At 49.2% G+C, this 20,758-nt stretch overlaps 1 protein-coding gene across 1 annotated transcript in view; it reads right to left on the minus strand.

The window, feature by feature from the left end:
- Positions 1 to 20,758, minus strand: part of CACNA1E (calcium voltage-gated channel subunit alpha1 E) — a gene marked incomplete at both ends in the record, with an annotated part of 387,788 nt that overhangs the window by 61,174 nt on the left and 305,856 nt on the right. Inside the window, 11 exons of the mRNA XM_080698762.1 lie at positions 3,077 to 3,183; positions 3,875 to 3,934; positions 4,553 to 4,682; positions 5,763 to 5,928; positions 7,658 to 7,971; positions 8,856 to 9,506; positions 10,704 to 10,760; positions 14,850 to 14,947; positions 17,360 to 17,427; positions 19,663 to 19,780; positions 20,584 to 20,656. Coding sequence (XP_080554888.1) covers positions 3,077 to 3,183; positions 3,875 to 3,934; positions 4,553 to 4,682; positions 5,763 to 5,928; positions 7,658 to 7,971; positions 8,856 to 9,506; positions 10,704 to 10,760; positions 14,850 to 14,947; positions 17,360 to 17,427; positions 19,663 to 19,780; positions 20,584 to 20,656 — 1,842 coding nt within the window. The remainder of the gene's footprint in view (positions 1 to 3,076; positions 3,184 to 3,874; positions 3,935 to 4,552; positions 4,683 to 5,762; positions 5,929 to 7,657; positions 7,972 to 8,855; positions 9,507 to 10,703; positions 10,761 to 14,849; positions 14,948 to 17,359; positions 17,428 to 19,662; positions 19,781 to 20,583; positions 20,657 to 20,758) is intronic.

Here is a 20,758-nt window from a genome sequence, read left to right on the forward strand (position 1 = left end):
CCAATCCCTCTCCTTGGTGAGCTGGGCTGGCTTCTGAGAAGGCTCCGCTGGTAGTGGTGGAAGGGATGCCAAGTCACCTCTGGTTTCCAAGGAGCTGCATAATGGGGCTGCCATGACAACCACCATCAGCTGCCTAAATTGAGCAATAGCCTTTGCAGAAGACTTTAGTAAGGCAAGGTTCCACTTTAGGGGGAGAGAAAGAGACTAGGACAGGAGTAAGGTAGGATGAATGGTGGAAATTCTGTGGGGCAAATCTATGGGCTAGGACAAAGACAGTCATAATCACAAGGAGAGAGAGAGAGAGAGAGAGAGAGAGAGAGAGAGAGAGAGAGAGAGAGAGAGAGAGAGACACTTGACTAGCCTGCACACATTTGGCTTCCTGCTGGACTGAGCCCCTGACTCACAGGCTCAGTGACTTTGGCTCTCTTCCCCAGGCCACACTGTCACTCTGCTGGGAGATGGCACTCCTTGCTAACCCTACAATGTGATGGGAGAGCTGAATTCTCTGTGTCCTTAATGAGTAACGGGAGGGAGGAGAGTTAGGAAGCTTGGGAGTACTAGTGACAATGGTACCTGGACCTCCACAAACATAACAAAGACTGGAGGAGGCTAGAGTAGGAGCCTGCTCTATGAGCAGAGAAGGGAGAGAAGGAATGAGCATGATACACTTAGAAGGATGATAAGAGAAGAAAGTGGATGGAAAAGGATGAGCATCTACACTTTGAAGAGAAATAAGTTCAAGAAGTGGCATCACTAAATGTAACTGATGGATCGTATCTCTCAATCTATCACATACGCGTAGACCCCAGAACTGGGGGATTTCTGGTGTCCTCTGCACTCTACCTGGTCTGAGGACCAACAGAGAGGCTTCGGTTCCAGGGCTGTTAAGGTCTCCCCTGATACCAGCACCAAAGCTACCACTGCCGTAATTCAGAGTACAAAGAAAGAAGAAGACTAGTGCCAAGACCACAGCAAGCACATCCTTGTTTCTCTGAGTTTGAGAAGAGACAGCTGGACTATGAACATGGGTGGGCAGGCAGAGACCTCCTCTAAAAGATGCCATCCACCCCACACTGCCTGGTTACCAGGCACAGGCATGGGGAAGGAGTGGGGGCCTGAGAAACAGCTGAATCTTGGACCAGTCTTTCTCCCTTTTGCACTATGTGCATACATAATGCGCCGACACATACATTCTGACTCCATGACAGGATGGGAGAATTAGAAGGATAAAGTAGAGAATTAACATTCACTGATCACTACCACTGGCGCTAAGCAGTTTTACATACCGTATTTGGTCTTCATTTTAGAGATAAGACACTGTGGTAGGAGGATTAATATTTTGATGTGTGGATCAAGGACCCCAAGCTGGAAGGGAGAGGGACTGGGCTTCAAAGTAGGCCCTGCCTGGGTCCACAGCCACGCCCGCCTTGCCACCCTTCCTTGTCACTGCGGAGAGCTCCGTTCTTCCTACAGACCAGGCGAGTTCTTTCCTATCCTCTGTTCTCCATCCTTGACTCATCAAACACAAACTATTCTCCTAGGTCTCAGTAAGAGGAATATTATGGTAAATAGTGTATGCAAATTAGAAGGGAACTTGACCTTTTAAAAACCCAACTGTCATGTTTTATTTACCTCAAACAACAACAACAACAACAACAAAAAAGAAACTGAGCTTTTTTAGGACAAAGGCAGACTCTAGTACATTTTCCTGAGAGGGAGAAGGAGGAGCTGGGGGGGCACATTGGAAGACCTGAGATTACCCTCTAGTGATGTTGTTGGGAATCTGTACAGGACTGAGGCATGTAGGGACACACGACGCTTTTGTGAAATTCTCTGGGAACAGGCCGGCCATGTCTAACTCGAAGCTTTCTTTTTGTGAGGGCAAAAGTGATTCTGCAACTCTACTGGGGTTAATACGTTACTACACAGGGGATAAGGCTCAGTGGTATTACCCTACTGCCATTTCATCTCGGGGTCATGAGCACACACCCAGGCTCTCTGTAGGAGGGTCTCTCATGACTGTAGCAGCCGTGGACAAAGTCCACTTTCAGTTATAGGCAGTTTTAGACTTAGCTGAGAAACTTTCGCTGTCCTACAGACAGAGCACCTTCTGCCCTGGACCACTGGAGAAGCATTCCTTAGCTCTGAGCAGGTTCTAAAGGATAGATAAAGGGATAGAAGCTGGCAGTAGTTGGGAGAGTATAGAAGGATGATCCCTTTATAACATCTTGAGAAAGGCCAACCTATGGAGATATCTTGTCCCTTCTTCCTCAGATAGCTGTTGTCAGTGAAAGCTTCCTTCTATCTCATCAGAAGCAAAGTGTAGCTAGCCTTGCTTAGAAGAGGAGACACCTGTTTAAAGAGGCTGGAAGGATGGATGGCTCAGGGAATTCTACCTGGAATAGAAGGCAGTTGCTCCAGGTAGAAAAGCCATGGATAGAGCCCAGAAAGCTGTCATTAGTCCTGCCAAAATACTCTCCACATCTAGTTAGACAAAATCTCCTAAATATTTATAGTGAACATAAACATGGTTTAGTCACCTTAATGATTTAAGACCATTTTCTTAAGAGCGTATTCAAAGGTTGTTACTTGTGGAACTTGAACACACCAACACGGTTCCTATGCCTTTTTGAACTAGCTCTCAATTCTTCCTGCCCCCACACTCGGGACTCTAGAATCACTGACTTTGCTCGGCCCCGACATCCTTCTTTCTTTCAAGTTGCTCTTTTGATAGACTCAAGGAACGAGAAGGCACCTCTGCCGTCACTGGGTCCATCCTTGAGTACACAGAGGCACAGCCCATGCCCTGAGCAACTGCCTGTGCTCACTCATATCCAGGAAGGGAAGTCCTGGGGCCTCTGACTCCTCCCTATGTGCTCCGCTCCTGCCTCTCCATTCTGAAGCTGCAGAGCCCTCAGGACATCTGCTGAGGGCAGCTGATGAGCAGTCTCCCAGGCCAGCATCCTTTGGCCCCACTCTGAGTGTTTCCTTGATCAGGTCAGCCCTGGAGTAGGCCTTGAATCAGCCTCCAGGAAGAAGGGAGAGAAAAGAACAAAACAAGAAAAGAGCCACTTACGCCAGGGCAAAGGCCACCAATGCACCAACCACCACCACGAAGTCCAAGATGTTCCAGAGGTCTCGGAAGTAGGACCCATCCTGCAGGATCAAGCCCTGGTCGATCATCTGTAGGACAGAGATGTGAATAGCCACAGATGAGCCCTGGAAGTATAGGCAACCCCTGCCCTGAGCTTTGGTTCATCGTGGCAAAGGCAATGCCTGTGCTGTTACCCTCTTCCTGACCAACCCTACCCAGGGGCCTGAAGGAAGGGCGACAGTGAGACCAGAGGCCCCTTCTCATAAGACTAGGGCTCCTTGGCCATCACAGAACTCTGCCACGCTACTCCTTTCCTTAGTGGCTCGAGTTCTGGACATTGCCACCTATGCATAGATGGGTAAAACTGCAGATGGGTGAGACTGGGATAGGTGTCTGGGTGGCCAGATGAGAATGGGCGCCATTAGGACAAATGGAGTCTAGGAAGTCTCACCTCTATCTGACCCTTTGCTTTGGCATGCACCAGACTCAGGCAAGGAGGCCCGCTGGGCAGGGGTGTGCAGCCCCCAAGCCCATCTGCCCACCCACTGCCTGCCTCTCAATTTGGGCAGGCCTGCACCAGTCCAAACATGTCCATACAGTCATGTCTCGCTGAAGCAGATGTCTTCAGAATTCTGAGGCCAGAAAAGGGCTCAGCAGAGGCCCTCCTGAGGCTCTGCCATGAGCTAGCAGGTGGCAGTCCTGGGAGAGGGCCCTCAGCTAAAGGAGCAGACAGGTGACCCATGTAAACTCGGAGCCCAGGTTCTCTCTGTAGGCACCTACCTTTATAACCATCTCAAAGGTGAACACACCCGTGAACACATAGTCAAAATACCTCAGGACCTGAAAGACACACATGGCAGAGGAAAGAAGATCATGGAAGGCCACCGGGCTAGGCACACACACCCATCCACAGATGCAGGCAGCTCTGACAGCCACCCATCTCCCCTGAACTTCCACCTCAGAACCACTGATTTGACTAAGAGGTGGATATTGGGAAGAGAGGGCCATGAAGCCTGCTGGAGCCACATGGGCCGGGCACCAGCCCTTGAGCAGAACTTATCTTCTTGGGTCTGAACTGCCCCCCAGAACTCCATGCTCCAGTTCTGGGCCAGGACCTCTTTACTGCCCTCATCTCTCTTGTTACACACCTATGGGGTCCCCAGGAGACAACTCAGCTCCCTGTTCTGAAGCTGCTTGCTCTCAAGGGCCCATCTGTCATCCATGACCCTCGGTCAAGTCCCACCTGCAAGCTCTTGGGTGGCTGCAGACTCCCTCCACACAGGCTAGGTGGAGGACAGGGATGGAGCTTCTCTAGAATTATTTATCTCTTCTCCATCTTTCCTCATCCCTAGATCCTTCCCAATCATCTTGGTTCATCTCTAATGCTGGAGGGGAGGGGCCGGGAAAGGCTGAGTTCCCGGGCCCTGCAATGTCAGCCAATGGCCTCTGTGCACCCACCTTATTGCGCTCCGAGTTGGTCAGGACGGGGTCCTCAGCTGCCAGGGCAATGCTGCTGGCTGCAATCACCAGGAGGATGCACATCTCAAAGTAGCGTAGGTTCACAATGTAGTGGCAGGCCCTCCGGATGCTGTGGGGTGTTGAGCTTTGTTGAGCTGGGCCCTGGTGCCCGAGCTCCATCCCTCTCACACCCCCACCCCATGTCGGCCTCTTCCACATGTCCAGGCCCTTGCTAAAGGACTCGCCAGGGAGAGCTATTTAATTTCTCAGGCATCCCTCTTCGTTTGAGGCCCCAGTGGGAGAAGATAATCGGATTGGCTGGAGGCTGCAGGATATGAGCAGAGGGAGCAGCCAGGGTCAGAATACACAAACCACACCAAGTCTCCACATCTTCTCCACTGATTTAAGGAGACTGGGAACCACTCAGGAAATTACGTAGAACCAAGAGATCAAAATCGACTTTGATTCTAAGATTCTCACGATGAGAAACAGCAATAGGTTTTCGTGACCACCTCCACCTCCAGGCTATTCTGATGAAAACCTACTCTGTATCGTCTGTTCCAGCCTTGGATAACCTGACCACCTTAATCCAGGTTTCCCTCATCCAAGAGCCCTGCCCAAACCCTGCCCGCATGACCAAAAAAGGTCTTGTCTCAGAATCTGGAGTGTATGTCACTTCCAGGGCAGAAGGCAGCTTCTCCTTCAAATCCTACCTTTTCTGGGCTTTATCTAAACTCTTCTCTGACACCTTTACCGAATTCCCCCAGCTGTGACTTGGGAAGTATGCCCACTTCAGGACTCACGTGTAGGAGAGTGGGCCTCAAACCCTTAACTCAAGTGGATGATGTGGTCATTCCAGGTAGGGTCATTCTAGGTAGGGTCCATGCCTGGAAACACATCCCTGAATAGATTCATTACTCTCCTCATGCTGCCTACTGACCTATGACTGGGAAAAGGGACCTATTCTCATGATATTTCTCCTGTATCCTGTCTTTGGTTATTCTAGACCCCGGTCAGAATTCAGAGGCTGTTTAGCCTAATGACCCTGGGTCACTACTGGGCCCTGGATGCTTTCATGTCTGTCCACCTTCTACTGGGAAAGCTCACGAAAATGACTGGGACCCCATTCCTCCTTCTCCCATCACCCCACCTGGGTCAGACCCCGGCTGCCTGCCCTGGCACCAAAGAGGAGCGACAGAAGGCATCTTACGGGTTGGTGGTGCTGAAGATGAACATGGAGCTGTGTGGCACCATGGCTTTGCCCGTCTCACGCTTCTCCTTCTTCTTTTTCTTCTTATTTTTATCCACCTCCTCTTCCTCCTCTTTGATCTCTGCCTCCTTCAAGGGACTGGCTTCTCCATCAGTCTTGTTGCTGACTGCAAGAGGAACATGTTGAAGTCATCAGAAGCCTCGCTGTACACATCAGTCAGGGACAGCATGGAGATGGTGGGAAGGGGCCACAGGGATGTCCCTGGCAGGGTGCCCTGACGCATGGTGGGGGTATCTACATTACACTGAGAGAAGTCCTTCCCCTGGCCCACATTTTAAGTAAGATAACATTTTATGCCACATAAATGATAATAATCACATTCCCTCCTTTTACAATTGAACTTTTAAAGTTTAGCAAACAGCACAGTTGTTTCTGTTGCCGAATTTATAAGATTTAGATACTGTATCTAAACTCTGTGTTCTTACTAAACTCACTTATTAAACTTTCACATCAGTGTACCCTGAGTGATATATGTTATTCTTTCCATTTTACAGATGGAAAAACTGAAGTTCATGGAATATATATACCTTTCCTCAAGATCACACAGCCTAGTACAGGCTCTCAACTTGAAATTCTACATGTTTCCCATGAAATCACAGCGCAGTGGAAGATTTCAAGAAACCATTACTTTGGTTGCAGCCGCCTTTTCGAGCCATGATGGATGTAGAAATGAGGATTCAATATTCATGATTGCCTTCCAAACTGGGAGGACAAAAGAACAAGGGGTGCTGGACAGCTCTTGGGCTGCTGTTCTCTATTTCTATGCTCAGGTCACAGTGTGAGTTAAATTGACAGGAGGCTGAGGTGGTGAGAATAGGGAGAGGGACTAGGCAACTGCTCTCTGAATGACTCGACCCTCAAACCCAGTGTGAGCAGTAAAACCTCTGTGGAGCCAGCCCAGGCCAGGGCCTCTGAAAGGGATGAGCCAAGGTCGGGGCTGGGGTGGAGGCCAATGCAAGGATGGAGAATGGGCCAGGGCGGTGGGGTGGTAGGTTATATGGTCTTTTTCGCTCTATTTCCCTTTTAAGTTTCATGATTAACATCTGATGCCTGAAGGAACTCTTACTGACAGAAAGTGTGAGTAAGAGCTCCTAGGAGAAAAAGAGTTGATGAGAGTAATTGAGTCATAAAACGCTAGCACAGGGGAGACCTGAGAGATCATCTCGTACAAGGCTCTCTCTTTAGAGATGGCAGGCTGAGGCCTCGAGAGAGGCAGGAGTATTCTGAGGCCACTGGCTGGGCAAGGCCAGGCCAGAAGGAGCCCTCTTGCCATGGTTCACCTCAGCAGTCACTTCCTGATGGCAGAGCACCTTACAGATCAGAGAACACCATCGGATAAATCAAACAGCTGAATATGTAACCGAGTATAAAGTCACACATGGTTCCTCCTGTTTGGTCATGGGACTAAAGCTTAAGGCAATGTTACGGGCAGAATTTAAGACTGCAGAAATTCTGACTTATTTTGCAGTAGAAAAATGCTTACATATTTTATTTCTTGTGTATGAGCATGTGTGGTACTAGGGATTGAACCCAGGGGAGTTCTACCTCTGAGCCACACCCTCCAAGCTGCATGTTTTTTTTTTTTTTTTTAATTTTGAAACAAGGTCTAAGTTGCTGAAGGCCTTGCTAAGGTGCTGAGGCTGACCTCAAATCTGCGATCCTCCTGTCTCAAGGACCGGGATTATAGGTGTGAGCCACTGCACCTGGTTCATCTCGTACTCCTCAAAGAATGCTTTAGTCTTGCTGGTGGGGCTTCCACATAGCTTTATTGGCGGGACGGCAGGGTCAGCTGCCCCAGCCTGGGTGGGGTGGGAGGTGGTGGGGGCCGGACTCACTGTGCACCACTGTTGAGTCCACCAAGGGGTCCACATCGGGGATGGCTACGGTGACGCTGGTGCTCTCGGTGACGACCTTCTCGGTGTTGGCCGTGATGCAGGAGAGGTCGGGCTCACTCTGACTGATGCCCCGGCCCACATCCAGCTGCATGTCCCCCAGCAGGGCCTGCTCACTGCTGCCTTCTGGCTCCTGTTCTGTTAGTGTGGCACCCTTTCCTACTTCTGGCTCAGGCTGGGGTGGGACGAGAGGTGTTTCTGCCTCATCCAGGGCTCCTGCCAGCCCAGAGCCCCTGGGCACCATCAGACTGTTGGTCCTGAGAAGAGAGAGAAGGAGAAGGCTGGGGCTTGAGCAGGCCTGCTAGAGAGCAAGTAGTATCAGTGCCTTCCAGAGCCTCTAAGACAACAGGCCAGGTCCACTAGCCTAGCCCTGTCCGTCCGTCCATCCATCCATCCATCCATCCATCCATCCATCCATCCTCAGCAGAGAGCCCTAGACATAGATTCCCAAAGTGAACAATGGAGGGGGCTGCTGGAACAAGATATTGATACATAAAAGAATGCAAATTTGCCCCTGTATCTGTTTATTCACTCAAAGAAGGTAGATGTTCATGGGAATGCTAAGTAATTATTTTTTTCTCTCTCCTGAAAAGAAAGCAGTGAGCCACGTAAGTTTGGGATCTTTTATGACTTGGATATAAAATTTTCCCCGAAGCCCAGGTATTAGACAGTGCAGCCAAGTTCCCAGGCTGAGCGTGGCTGAAGGTGGGTCGCTGTGGGAGTGGCCTTGAGGACCATCTCTCTCCCTAAGCTGCTGACTCTCTTTCTCTGCTTCCCACCACCACAAGCTGAGCATAGCTCTCCCCCACACACACACCCTGAGCCCTTCTGCCATCAGGAGCCAGCTGACTGAAGATTGATAAAGGGAATCATCAGCCCCAAATAAACCTTTGCTTGTCTAACTTCTGCTTGTCAGGTGTCTTGGTAACAGTGATGAAAAGCTGACTCAAGCAGACACCATTCAAGGAGAGCCAACCTGCCTTTTGAGGGAGACAGATTCCATCGCCTATTTGTTCATGCCTTATAAAGGGAGTTCAGGATTACCTCCATTTTATAAAACAGGAAACTGAGCCTTCTATGGAAGGATTCCTAGCACCAGCCCGGGCTACCTGCCTCTGGGGCTCTTGCAGGGCACGTTTACCTCCGCAAGTCCTGGGCTCTCTCCTCCTCATGGATTGTTGGCTCCTTGCTGCCATGGCTGACCCTGGCCTCATGGTCCTTCTCCCCCTCGGGAGGCCCCTCATCCAGACTCCGCTCCTGGCTGGCAGACCTGCTCCGGGAGGCCGAGGCGGACTCCTTGCCTTCCGTCCTGACTCGCCGGTGCCGGCTGCGCCGTTGACTCTGCCTGGGCCTGGCTCTGTCCTCAAAGGTTACCACGGTCTCTCCTCCCCCAGCCTCTTGCTGGCTGGAGTCACAGTTCCCATGACAAGACCTGGCCAGCCACGGTGGCTCTCGTTTGACCAGGGACAAGGTGCTCCTCTGGTTGTCCAGGATACTGGCCAGCTCCCCTCCTTCCCCCTTGAGGGACCCGCCACGGCTGATGCGCTCCTCCTCGCACTTCTCCAGGCCTAAGCCCAGTGCCAGGCCCTCGATGGGCCTGGGCCTTCGGTAGAGGCTGGGGTGGGCGTTGAGTGGGTTGAGGGGGCTCAGAGGGTTGAGCGGGTTGAGAGGGTTCATTGGTGGGGCCTCCTCTTTGTTGAGGGCCTCCTGGCTGGACATCTGCATGTGCCGCCTCAGCTGGCTGGTGCGCTGTTCCCACACCGACATGTGGTGCCGGCGCCGCCGCTCCCTCCTGCCAAAGGAGAAAGGCAAGGGCCACAGTCAGAACTGGAGGGCTGTAGGCTGGGGAGGGCAGCAGCCACGCAGGCCATGATCAAATGGGGCACATGGTGGGGAACAGATGGGAGAGCCCAGCGCCCCAGACAGGAAGCACAGAAAGATGTCAGTAGGGGTGGCCACGCAGGAGGAGGTTGTTGGACCACAGCCTCCTGGTCCACTGCCTGTTCTTCTCACTGCCAGCCCTGCGCACAGGAGCCATGGGATAGGACAGGAGTGAGCTCTAGGACCCATTCCCACACCCCCAGGGCCTGCTGGGAGGAATGCAAAGGCTCACCTATGCCCCTTTGATTCCGGGCATCAGCCGGAAGCCACTGGGCCCACAGGTGGCCCTGGATTCAAGGCCAGAGTCTTTCCTCCGCTTCCCCTCCCTTTCTTTTCCCTCTAGAGTTTAGCCTGGGAATAGTAAAGGCTGAGACAGACCCTGGTCAGATATGACAAAGGGCAGGAACAGTGGCAAGTAGGCCTGTGTGCTAAAATCTTGGCATTATCCCTCCAAATAAGAGGGCCGTGGGTCTCCCCTACAGTAGTTAGGAAGACCCACAAAAGACTATGCACAGAGGCCGTGAGCTCACACTCAATGTCACTGTTGAGCACTGCAGCTCGGGGCCCAGTGGAGCAGCTGTGCAGCAGCAGAAACTTACAAACATGAGAGGTACAGAGGAGCACGCGGGGGCTGGCGTGCCGGGTGGAAGGGCAGACGCCTGCTCCTCCTTCACGAGCCAGTTGGTGCACACTCACCAACTGTTAAGGGGACTCACGTGTACCCACACGCACCCTCACCACGGCCCACGCAGAGCGGGACACGGCCGCCTACAGGAAGGAACGCCCACCGACACTAATCGCCGACACCAACACCAACACACGCCCACGCACAGGCTGGGCTGAAGAGTCAACAACGCACAGGTGCACGTGCTGGAGACACACTGGTAAAGCACACGGTGAGAGGGGCACATCCACAGATCATGTGCTCGGAACACACGCACACACGCGTGCGCGCACACACACACACACACACACACACACACACTTACATCGAAGTACACGCTGACATGCACACCCACGGCCGCTTTGTCCACAGCAAGGACAAGGACATATGGTCCTGACACCCACACGGAGCCACTCACAAACACGCAAACCGGTACACACATACAGGTGGCTGCTGCGCGGCTCCCACATCGACATGTGGTGTCTTCGCCTTCTGTCTCTTCTGGGAAAGAAAAATGGACAGGTTCAGTTCACCCCAGCCTCTAGGACCCTCAAAGCCCCACAGCCACCAGCAGCTTGCCAGGAGGCGGCCAGAGTCCTCTGTGGTCCGCAGCTTCTCCCAACCTTCACCTCTCCAACCAAGCATGACGTTGGAGTCTTTACTATGTGCAAACACACGGATCTCTTTCTGAAAGCACACGTGCAGAGACGAGAAGGACATACCATTTTTATGTAGGATGTAGCTTCAGATGCTTGAATATCATGCCCCACTGCAACCTCACCACCCTTCCGAGACCTACTTGGGCCACTTTGATGAGTTGTCCTCCCCCACCCATTGTTTCTAGGATAGCAAAGCACATTCATGTAGTGTGATTCTGACTTGTCACTCCTATGGCAGATCCTGACTCAATCTCACAAAACATGCAGGGAACCAATGCGTTGCGTGCATGCTAGCGAGGCTACACAGCACCAAGGGCCGATGGCAGGGCTAGTGCTCCAGGAGCCGCCTTCTGCATTTTCTGGAACATGAGCACTGCACCCAGGCCAGAGGCCTTAAAGGTTCCGTCTCTGCAGCTGGGCAAAGCGCAATATTGACTTTTTTAGCCTTGTACAGAGAACTACCCCTTCCACATGCATTCTGTCCATTCAGTCATAAGGTTAAAGGAAGGTCAGTGATGGTGGAGGTGGGAAGTCTCTGCAAAAGTCAACAGGATACATCAAAAGTCAAAGGGAAACTATCAGCGTGGGGTCAAGCTCAGGTGGAAGGCGGCACACCTGGGATAGTCTCAGAGCAAGTCCGCTGCAGTCCAGCCCAGAGAGCCCTGCTCAACATGGAAGGCAGGTAAATGCTGTCCCTTTCCTGAAAAAACAGACACCCTCCAGTGCAGACCATGCCAGGCAGTCTAGCACGGGGCAACTGCCACTTCCTGCATGCCAGAGAAAAGCTGGTCACAGGCCTGGGTCACAGGCCTGCAATGTACCTGTGGACGTGAGGAGCACTGGTGCAGGCCCACTGTGGAGATGCCCGTGGGCACCACAACTGAACACACAGCCCTTGTGTGGCACAGGCAGTCTGTGCTGCCACCAGGCATCACTGGAGGTAAGGGTGCAAAGAGGCATGGGCAGGGGAAAGAGAAGGGCATGCACTCCATGTGGGCAGCATGCACACCCCCCAGGAAAATCACACCATACCATCTATTTGCAAATTTCCAAATATTCAAACGCTAGCCCTACAGAAGCGTGTGTGTAAGTACGTGGAAGGATCGCTCACTCTCTCAGTCGCTCACTCGTGCATAGACACGTGCACACGGGAATGTGGACACACAATCACACACACACACCCAGGTCTGGCCAAAGAGAAGCCAAACTCTGATTCTCACATACATGGGACACACTTTACACTCCTCTTTGTCTCCACTGACAGAAGCAAGGATCCAAATTCACATTCAGACCCCAAATCATACAGAGAAGTACCCACATATCTCCGATCGATGCAAACGTGACCTCGTGTTTACCTCGCCATAGCCTGGTGGCACAGGAAGGGCCGGTGGCATGCCTCACATTTCAAAGATGGGGCAAAGGACTTCTGAGCTCCCAAGTGCTTCTCTCCAAGACCACAGAGCAGGAGAGGGACAGAACTAACACAGGCCTGCCCTATGGTTTGTAACAATGCTCTTCCCAGTTCTCTCCATGGCAGGCAAAATTGCCATTAGTCACACTGCAGTCCAGAAATCAGTGGTTTGTACTGCACACCTGAGCAGGACATACACATCCTGAGGCCACTCCCATCGGCAGCACAACTCACAGCACACGTGTGGCCACCAAAGCCAGGGGCTCGGCTCACCTGGCATATCTGAAGCACCTCTACCTCGCTGTGCCCTAATGCATGGAGCCTGATCCCCACGGCCCTGTGCCTACCCATGTTTCATTCATCCTTTTGTTCCATAAATAGTGAGTTTCCAAATCATATCTCTCCAAATCAAACCCACTTCTCCCCCGGGCTTCCTCACGTCAGTAAATAGAACCACCCACCTAAGTAGCAGCCAGTCGTATCCATCCTCATCTCGGAATACCTGGATGTGTGTGTGTGTGTGTGTGTGTGTGTGTGTGTGTGTGTGTGTGTGTTTAGTCCAAATCCATAGGTTCAGGGAAGATGAGGAAGAAACTATGTAAGACCCAGAGACTATTCTGAAGAGAAAGGAGTGGTTTGGCATTTCGCCATCAGACTCCAATGATTTTTTTTTTTTTCTCTTGCTCACAGAAGAATAGACCAAAGACCAAGCCTTTGCAGTCTTGAGAAATGAAAACAAGACGATGTTCATGGAAGAAAGGGAGGCCCCATATACAACTTGGAAGCATCCTCACAAGTTGTAGCATAGGCCATTCAGAGCCCCTCCCACGAGCATGCTCTGGGCCACCGAGCACTCCTCCCTTAAGAGCTTCAAGGAGAAGTGACAGGGCCTGGTGTCAGGATAGGGTTCCACCTGCCAAGGGGCTCAGACCCTCCCCATAGATGCTCAGGGCTTCCCACAAGGGCCTCACACAGGCCCATCACTGCAGCAGCAATTCCTCCAACCCCTCTGCTCTTACCACAGAGGCCAGGCCTGGGTGGGCCCCCAGCTCCACCACTACCTGCAGTTCCAGGCTGGATCCTCGGAAGAACTGTACCACTTTATCACCTCCCGCTCCATCCCTAATCCAGTCCACCTGGACCCTATTTCTATTGGGATACTTCTAAGGTCACTAACAGTGTTTGTTCAGCCACATCCATCATAGGTGTCATAGGTGGTCCTTCAGTAGTGTGTAGCATCACTGCCCACTTCTCCTTCCTGCCGGGTTTCCTCTGTTGGTTTCCAGACCCTGTGCTTCCCTGTCCTCCTGACTCCTGACTGTACCCACTCAGTCTCCTTTGCTGGCTCCTCCTCTGCTAGACCTTACGCACACACGCATGCTCAGCCTCTGTCCTCAGCTCCTCTCTTCCCTATCCCCATTCTCCCTGGGTCATCTCACCCACACTGATGGCTTAAATACCATCTAAATGCAAATGACTTCCTCCAAATCTTTATTTTAATCCTGACTTCCCTTCTAAGCTCCAGACTCATGTAACCAATAGCCTATTCAAACACTTGGATGCCTTAGAAGTGTCTCAGATTTAATGTGGCCGAAATGAACTTTAGATTTCTACCATTTCCGGGGTATCAGTAAATACCACTACCCTCTACTCAGCTGTTTAGGCCCCAAAATCTTAAAGCCTGGGAGCAAATTTTATGCCTTCTTCTCCTCCTTCTTCTTTTCCTTCTTCTCTTTCTCCTCCTCCTTTTAATTCTTTTCATCCTCTTCCCTACTACATTTAATCCATGAGCTCATCCTATTGGCTTCATTCCAAAACAGACTGCTGAGATTACTTCCCATCCACTCTACAGGCACCAGTCTTAGATAAGTCACCATCACCTACATTACTCTAAGTACCAACTCTCTCTCTCTCTCCCTGCCTCCTCTGATCTTGGCCCCACCATCCATTCTTCCCAGAGCAGAGTGATCTTTTAGTGTCCATCATATTCCATCCATCCTTCCACGTTAAGTCCTCCCATGGCTGCAATTAGAATAGAAACTAACCTCTCTTCCCTGGGGGTTAGGACCACTGCACCAACCCTGCTCACTCCCTGGCTTTGCTGTCTTCTGTCCCCTCCTTCATTACACAGGAGCCGTGCTGGACTTTGTTAGGAAACCATCCTTCAAAATGGCCTACAATTGCCTCCTCCATGTTTCAGTCTCTGCTTATACATCACCTCTTCAGTGGTCCCCTCCTAGTTTTCCAGAGGTACTTGTGACCCCACAACTCTGTCCTTCTTTGCCTTATGATCTCATTCTGTTTGTTTTATGGCACTTGTCACCATCAGGAACTATGATGAGTGTGTTGATCATCTGAGAAGACACCCCCCCACCCCCGGCGAGCAGATTTGGTCTTGCTCACTGGAGCAATCTCAGGAACAGCTCCTAGCATGGGGGAAGTGTGCTCCTAGGATTTTTTTTTTTTTTTATGAACTGTTGGACTGATTTTGCACAGGAGCCCAGGGGGCCAGTGACTCACTCCATAGAAGGCATGTTGGGTGCGGACATCGGGCTGACTTCCTTGGCTTTCTGCAGAGCATGTTTCTGGTTGAAGGCCTCTTCTTCTTCCTGTTCATCCTAGACATAAAGGAGAGATGGCTTTGTCTGGGATTCCCATGATGGAGAGTAGCCTCCTTTGGCTCTCCCCAGAAGGAATTCTGAAGACCGGGGGAAGCGAGACAAATAGAGGAAGAGGTTAAACATGGCAGCATAGGATTAGGTTGGTTGAGACGGTCACCTCACAGTCAGCAATTCTTCATGTATATATTTTATTTGGTGCACTGTAAATATTACATTATGGGAGTAGAGAGTGTCAGACAGATGCATTATGTAGTTCTTGGTGTCTTCCCCACCAGGTTCCTTCCCCGTTCTGTCCCCCTCCCTATGCATGTCTTTGATACTGGAGTTGGTAGTTTTGTATCCATTCATAGCCTGTCTACTATCACATTATTTATGACTTCATCCCCCTCAGTCGCTCCCCTGGAAACTCTGCTTATAGAAAGATATTCATAAGCAAGGGCAACAGCTAGCAATTTTTACCTCTATTCTGCCCCCTCAAGCTACTCAGAAGGTAGAATGCCCCTGGAGAGCTAATGGAAGCCTGCCCCTCCCCTACTCCTCAGGAGAGCTGGCTGTGGCTACAAAGATAGTGGCAGGAACCCATACTTCTCAGCTATTCTGCAATGTCTGGAGGTGATGGACCAGGGTCTTTTGGGCACTGAGGCTGAGCACCCCATCATGGTGACTTCCTGCATAGCTGAGTGACCCCAGGCTGGGTTCTTAGGCGGAGAATTCTCATTTTCATCACCTTACCTGTACTCTGCTTGTAAGTGATTACACCAAGGAAAGCCAGTTTGGGTAAAGCAACTGGAACTATTAAGAATGCACACATCTTGCTGGTATGCTATGGTTTTCACACGTATTAATTCACTTGATCCTTACAGTAACCCTGAGAGGTGCACAATGCATATGCATCATGATCAAGTTTACATGGGAGAAAACAGACGCTAATAGAGATCAGTTGTTGTAATGGTTCGGCTTTTTTTGTTTGTTTTTTGTGGCACTGGGGACTGAACTCAGGGACATTCTACCTCTGAGCTACATCCCCAGCCCTGTTTTTTTGTTTTGTTTTGTTTTGTTTTGTTTTTTGGTGGTACTGGGGATGGAACCCTTCTACCTCCTGGGCTATACTCCCAGACCTATTTTATATTTTATTTGGAAACAGGGTCTCACTAAGTTGCTGAGAGCCTCACTAAGTAGCTGTGGCTGGCTTCTAACCTGTGTGATCCTCCTGTCTCAGCCTCCCAAGTGCTGGGATCACAAGTGCGCGCCACCATGCCCGGTTTGGTTTGGATTTAGAATGTCCTCTTAGCCCTGATGGAGACATGGTAGCAATGTTGGAAGCAGGGCTTGGTTGCTAAGGAAGGGTCTCTGGTGGTGTGGTCTTGGGAGTTACATATCCTTTCTACTCCGTTTGCTCTCTGCTTCTGGCCTCTACTATGTGAGAACAGATCTTTGGACTCTCCCTCTTTCTCTTGCCTGCTCCCTGAACTCTGCAGACCTGGCCTAACATGGATGGAAGCTCTAAATCTCCAAAACCTTCCTTCCCCTAAGTTATGTGTTAAGGCTTTTTGGATTATGACAGTGAGCATGCTGTCAAAAATAGGAGTCTAGCCTAAACAGAAACTACCAGAATATGGCAAATATGGATTGAAACCCAGTTTTCCAGATACTAAAGTTGGCATTTTTCCTACCTTACTATGCGGATGAGTCTCTTAATGATGTAGGAAAGACCAGGCAACATACCACAGAGCACATGGAAAGAGTTCACATATATTGCCAGGATGCTATATGCCTCTGACTCAAACCAAATATGCACTGTGTGAGGAGGAGAAGAGTTTATAACTCATCTCCATAGACCATCCCCTGCAATTAGTATAGCCTCCTCCAGTGGAGAAATAATCAGAGGAAAAACAGGAATAGCTCTTTGAGGAATTTAGTATCTAGTATCTCACTTTACTGAAAGTTCCCCAACATGATCAGTGGCATACCCCAGCAACAACAGCTTATGAACTGTAATGCCTTTGGCCCCTCTCACACCCAAACCCAAACCTTAAAGGTTAGTTCATATGACTGAGGTCTCAGAGTCACAGATACAGAGATAGAGCTTAAAATTCAGGGCGTTGGTGTTTTCCTTGATTCTTCATATCAGAATCCTAGAAAGGACTCCTTAAGGGCTTGCTCCCAGGAATAAGCTGTTATTTATCATTCACCATGAAAGAATCAGGGTGGTCTGAGGCTTGACAAACCCAATGAAAGTGAACCAGGGTCCCTGCATGGCTATGTGGGTCTCCAACTGTCCAGAAGCTTCCAGAAGAGGCTTCCCTGGCAGGCATGAGTCAGACAATGGAGCCTTCCTGAGAGAGCACCCAAGGTCCAGAGACATCCAACAATACTAGAAAATAATCTGATTCCCAGAGAAAGGCTTACCTTGGTCAGCTCCTGGGCATTGGCCAGATTGTCCACAGCGATGGCCAAGAACACATTCAGTAGCGTGTCTGGAGGTTATGGGTTAAGGATGAGCAACTGAGAAAACGGGAAGCCTTCAGCAAGTCTGAGAGGGCACCCCCATGTCTCTCCTGCCTGGACTCTGGCAGAGAAGACTCGAGGGACAGTGGGAGAGGAGGCAGGGTGCTATGTAGCTCTTTAGGAGAACGAGGATGTGTCTTTCCTTCTTCCACATACTATCTCTTCACAAAGACAAAAAAACTGCCTGAATCAAACCAGGAGGCCATATGGGGCAAGGAAGCCTTTGTACAACTATGGTCTCTACCTACAATGATAACCAGTTCGAGGATCATTGAGTAACAAGACGTGTGGGAGGAGCTCAGTGTGGGTGCTTATCTCTTCTTCCTGGGAGGCTGGAATTGAATCCCACCTGGACCCAGGGTCATTATGCTATTCTTTCCTTAAAGATGAAAAGGAATGAAATCCCAAAGCACCTGTGCTGATCAGCTCTCAATAATGGTACACTAACTTCTCTTATACTTCTTTTTAGGGTCCTGGAAGGCTTACACGATTCATTTAATAAAATGTCACAGAGTAGGTAGACAAGATTCATTATAAAATCCATTTCCATTTACTTGCTCTCACCCATGAAGCTCCAATTTTCTAACTGTCTTTGAGGTCCATGTGTCGTGGGTTATGAAACTGGCTCTAGTGTAAAAGGCCAGCCCTGGCTACCCTCAGAGTAACAGGAGAAAATCAAGGTTTCACTGTGACAAAATGGCCTTCCATTTCTGTGACTCACTGTACAGCTTTCTTTTTATGAGTTTCTTATGTTTAGTTTAGAGTCTGCTCTTACTCATAGAAGTTTTCAGGGCAGAAAACTTTAAAAAGAATTTCTTCTCTGGGAGTTGATAGGAAATGCAAAAGTACATCTGCATAACATTGCATCCCTGTTTGCTTATGTATTTATGTATTTATGTATTTTGGTGGTATTGGGGATGGAACCCAGGGGCCTTCTACCTCCGGGCTATACACACAGACCTATTTTATATTTTATTTGGAAACAGGGTCTCTTCAGCCAGCTTAGGCTGGCTTTGAACCTGCAGGATCCTCCTGTCTCAGCCTCCCAAGCGCAGGGATTACAAGCGTGCGCCACCACGCCCGGCTTGCACCCCTGTTTACAATATTAATCCTAATGCAAAGCAAGTTCCATTCCCCAACAATCTAATGATTATATGGAAGGTTGCAGTTTCTAAGGTGCATTCAACTAATTATTGCATTCGGTATTCACAATTAATGAGGGAGATAACATTAACCTCCTCTGAGATGTAAAAAACAAAATCTCAGAGAAATTAAGCAACTTTTCCAAAGACCCACATCTGGTAAGCAGTAGTGTTGGGGTTCAAACTTAAATTTTCCTGGTCTTGGTCTGTGCATCAGGTATAGGCTTTGGAGTTAGAGGACTTGGTTTCTAGTCTTCCTTTATAATTTAGTGGCTGCTTGACTCTATCAGCTTATTCTCCCTCTATAAGGCAATAATTAGATGAAATAGTACCTAGGTAGCACATATAATAAGGTCTCACATCACACATAAATACAATTAAACTTAGCTCTGTTTAATATTAAGCATACCCCTAAAAGCTTTGAGGGGAAAGGCTTACCAAGTACTGTGTGTGTGCATGTCCCTGTCACGCTGAATTTCATTATGAGGTGAGATTATAGTATACCAATAAAAGTATGTTAAAAATTAATCCATTCATTCATGGCTAAATGTTTTTTAATTATATAAAATTATACAATGAGTTGCAGAAATGAAAGGCCAATTTGTCACAAAATAGTCATGTTTAGTATTACACTAATTGTAATACTATTATTTTTGAGATTTTGCTGTGTGCCAGACTATATTTTATATTCACATTTGATGAATTCATTGGTATTATATCCACCTGCTATCTAAGCCTACAGTGACCTTTGTCCCCTCTTTGTTTGCTCAGTTCACAGTCTCTCCAACCATTCAATGTAACAGCTTTGCTTGTTTTTATTTGCATATGGGAGAGATCTGGAGAGTTCTCTGTCTTGGTTTTGTATTCTTTACAAAACTAAGGCACACATTTCTTAAGATCAAATCCTTAGTCAATCCTTAAGATTCCTTATTTGTTTTAGTACACTAGGAAATGTCTCTTGCCCCTGCCCACCCAAGTTCTCCCTCTCTCCCCACCCACCGCATCTTCAAATGCTGGTCCTGGAAGGCAGCCAACATCAAGAAGAACATCTTAAAAGGATACAGTTTCCAAACAAGGTGAGAACAATGAAGTAGATGGCTGACCACATGCCCGAGCTCACCCCGCCTTGGGAGCGGATCCCATTGTACATCACCTCATTCCAGTCCTCCCCTGTCAGGATCTACACAGAGCAAAAAATGGTGCATCAGGGCTCAAGGTTGGTAGAGAAGAGGGGAAAAATGCAAAGGGCAGACACTGGGGCTGAGTCTTCCATCTACCTTCTTGCTATGTGGAAGGAAGAGGACAAGCATTCCCATGAGCCATATTACACTTTCTTTTGATATGGAAAATAATTTTAAGCATTGAAAATGGAAGGAGAATATTAAGAAGAAAGGCTCTCAAACTAGAGGCACTCCCACCCCTAGCTTAGCCAGGCCCTGTGAGAATTGCACAGGTCTGGTTATGACTTGCTTGCACACAGAGCTGCCAACATAGTTTCTGAGACAGTAGCTTTATTGGAAAGAACCGCATGGGCTCCAGCCTCAGATTTGGGCTAAATAGTTTTTTTTCTTTATCTTTAAGATATGTTGATTTTCTTCATGATTTAAAAACCTGGGTGCTTTGGGGGAGGCATGGGAAAGATACCCCATTAAATAGCTACAGGGGTCAGAAGATGCTCCAGGTTTCAGGAAACTATAAATGTGATCATGACAATATCTCTCACTCAATGTCTTGTGAACTCATAGATGGAGGAAGAAGGACAATGAGGTGATCATAACAGAATTTTTCTGTTATGAGTAAGAGGAGAGCCACAGAAATCTGAGGGGTTGTGGTGATACTTCAAAAAGGAAGGGTACCTTGTTCCCCGGGAAGAGCCAGGAGAGGAAAAACAGGTGCCTCCTAACACTCTAAGACAATGTCATTCTGTAGTCTGTGGCCCAAGGGACCAATGTAGCATTTCTGAACTATCAGGTAGCTTCTTACCTGGAACACAGTCATGATAGCCGCAGGGAAGGTATCAAAATTTGCTGAAGGAGTCCCATCATTAAAGTTAAACCTGAAAAGGAAATTCAAAGAGAATAATGGATTAGAAATTCTAATGTGCCAAGTTTCTCCTTCCCAAGATTACATTGTTTTCACCACTTTTCTCCTTATCTTC

This window comes from Muscardinus avellanarius (assembly GCF_963383645.1).
Source record: "Muscardinus avellanarius genome assembly, chromosome: 7".
Classification (NCBI taxonomy): Eukaryota; Metazoa; Chordata; class Mammalia; order Rodentia; family Gliridae; genus Muscardinus; species Muscardinus avellanarius.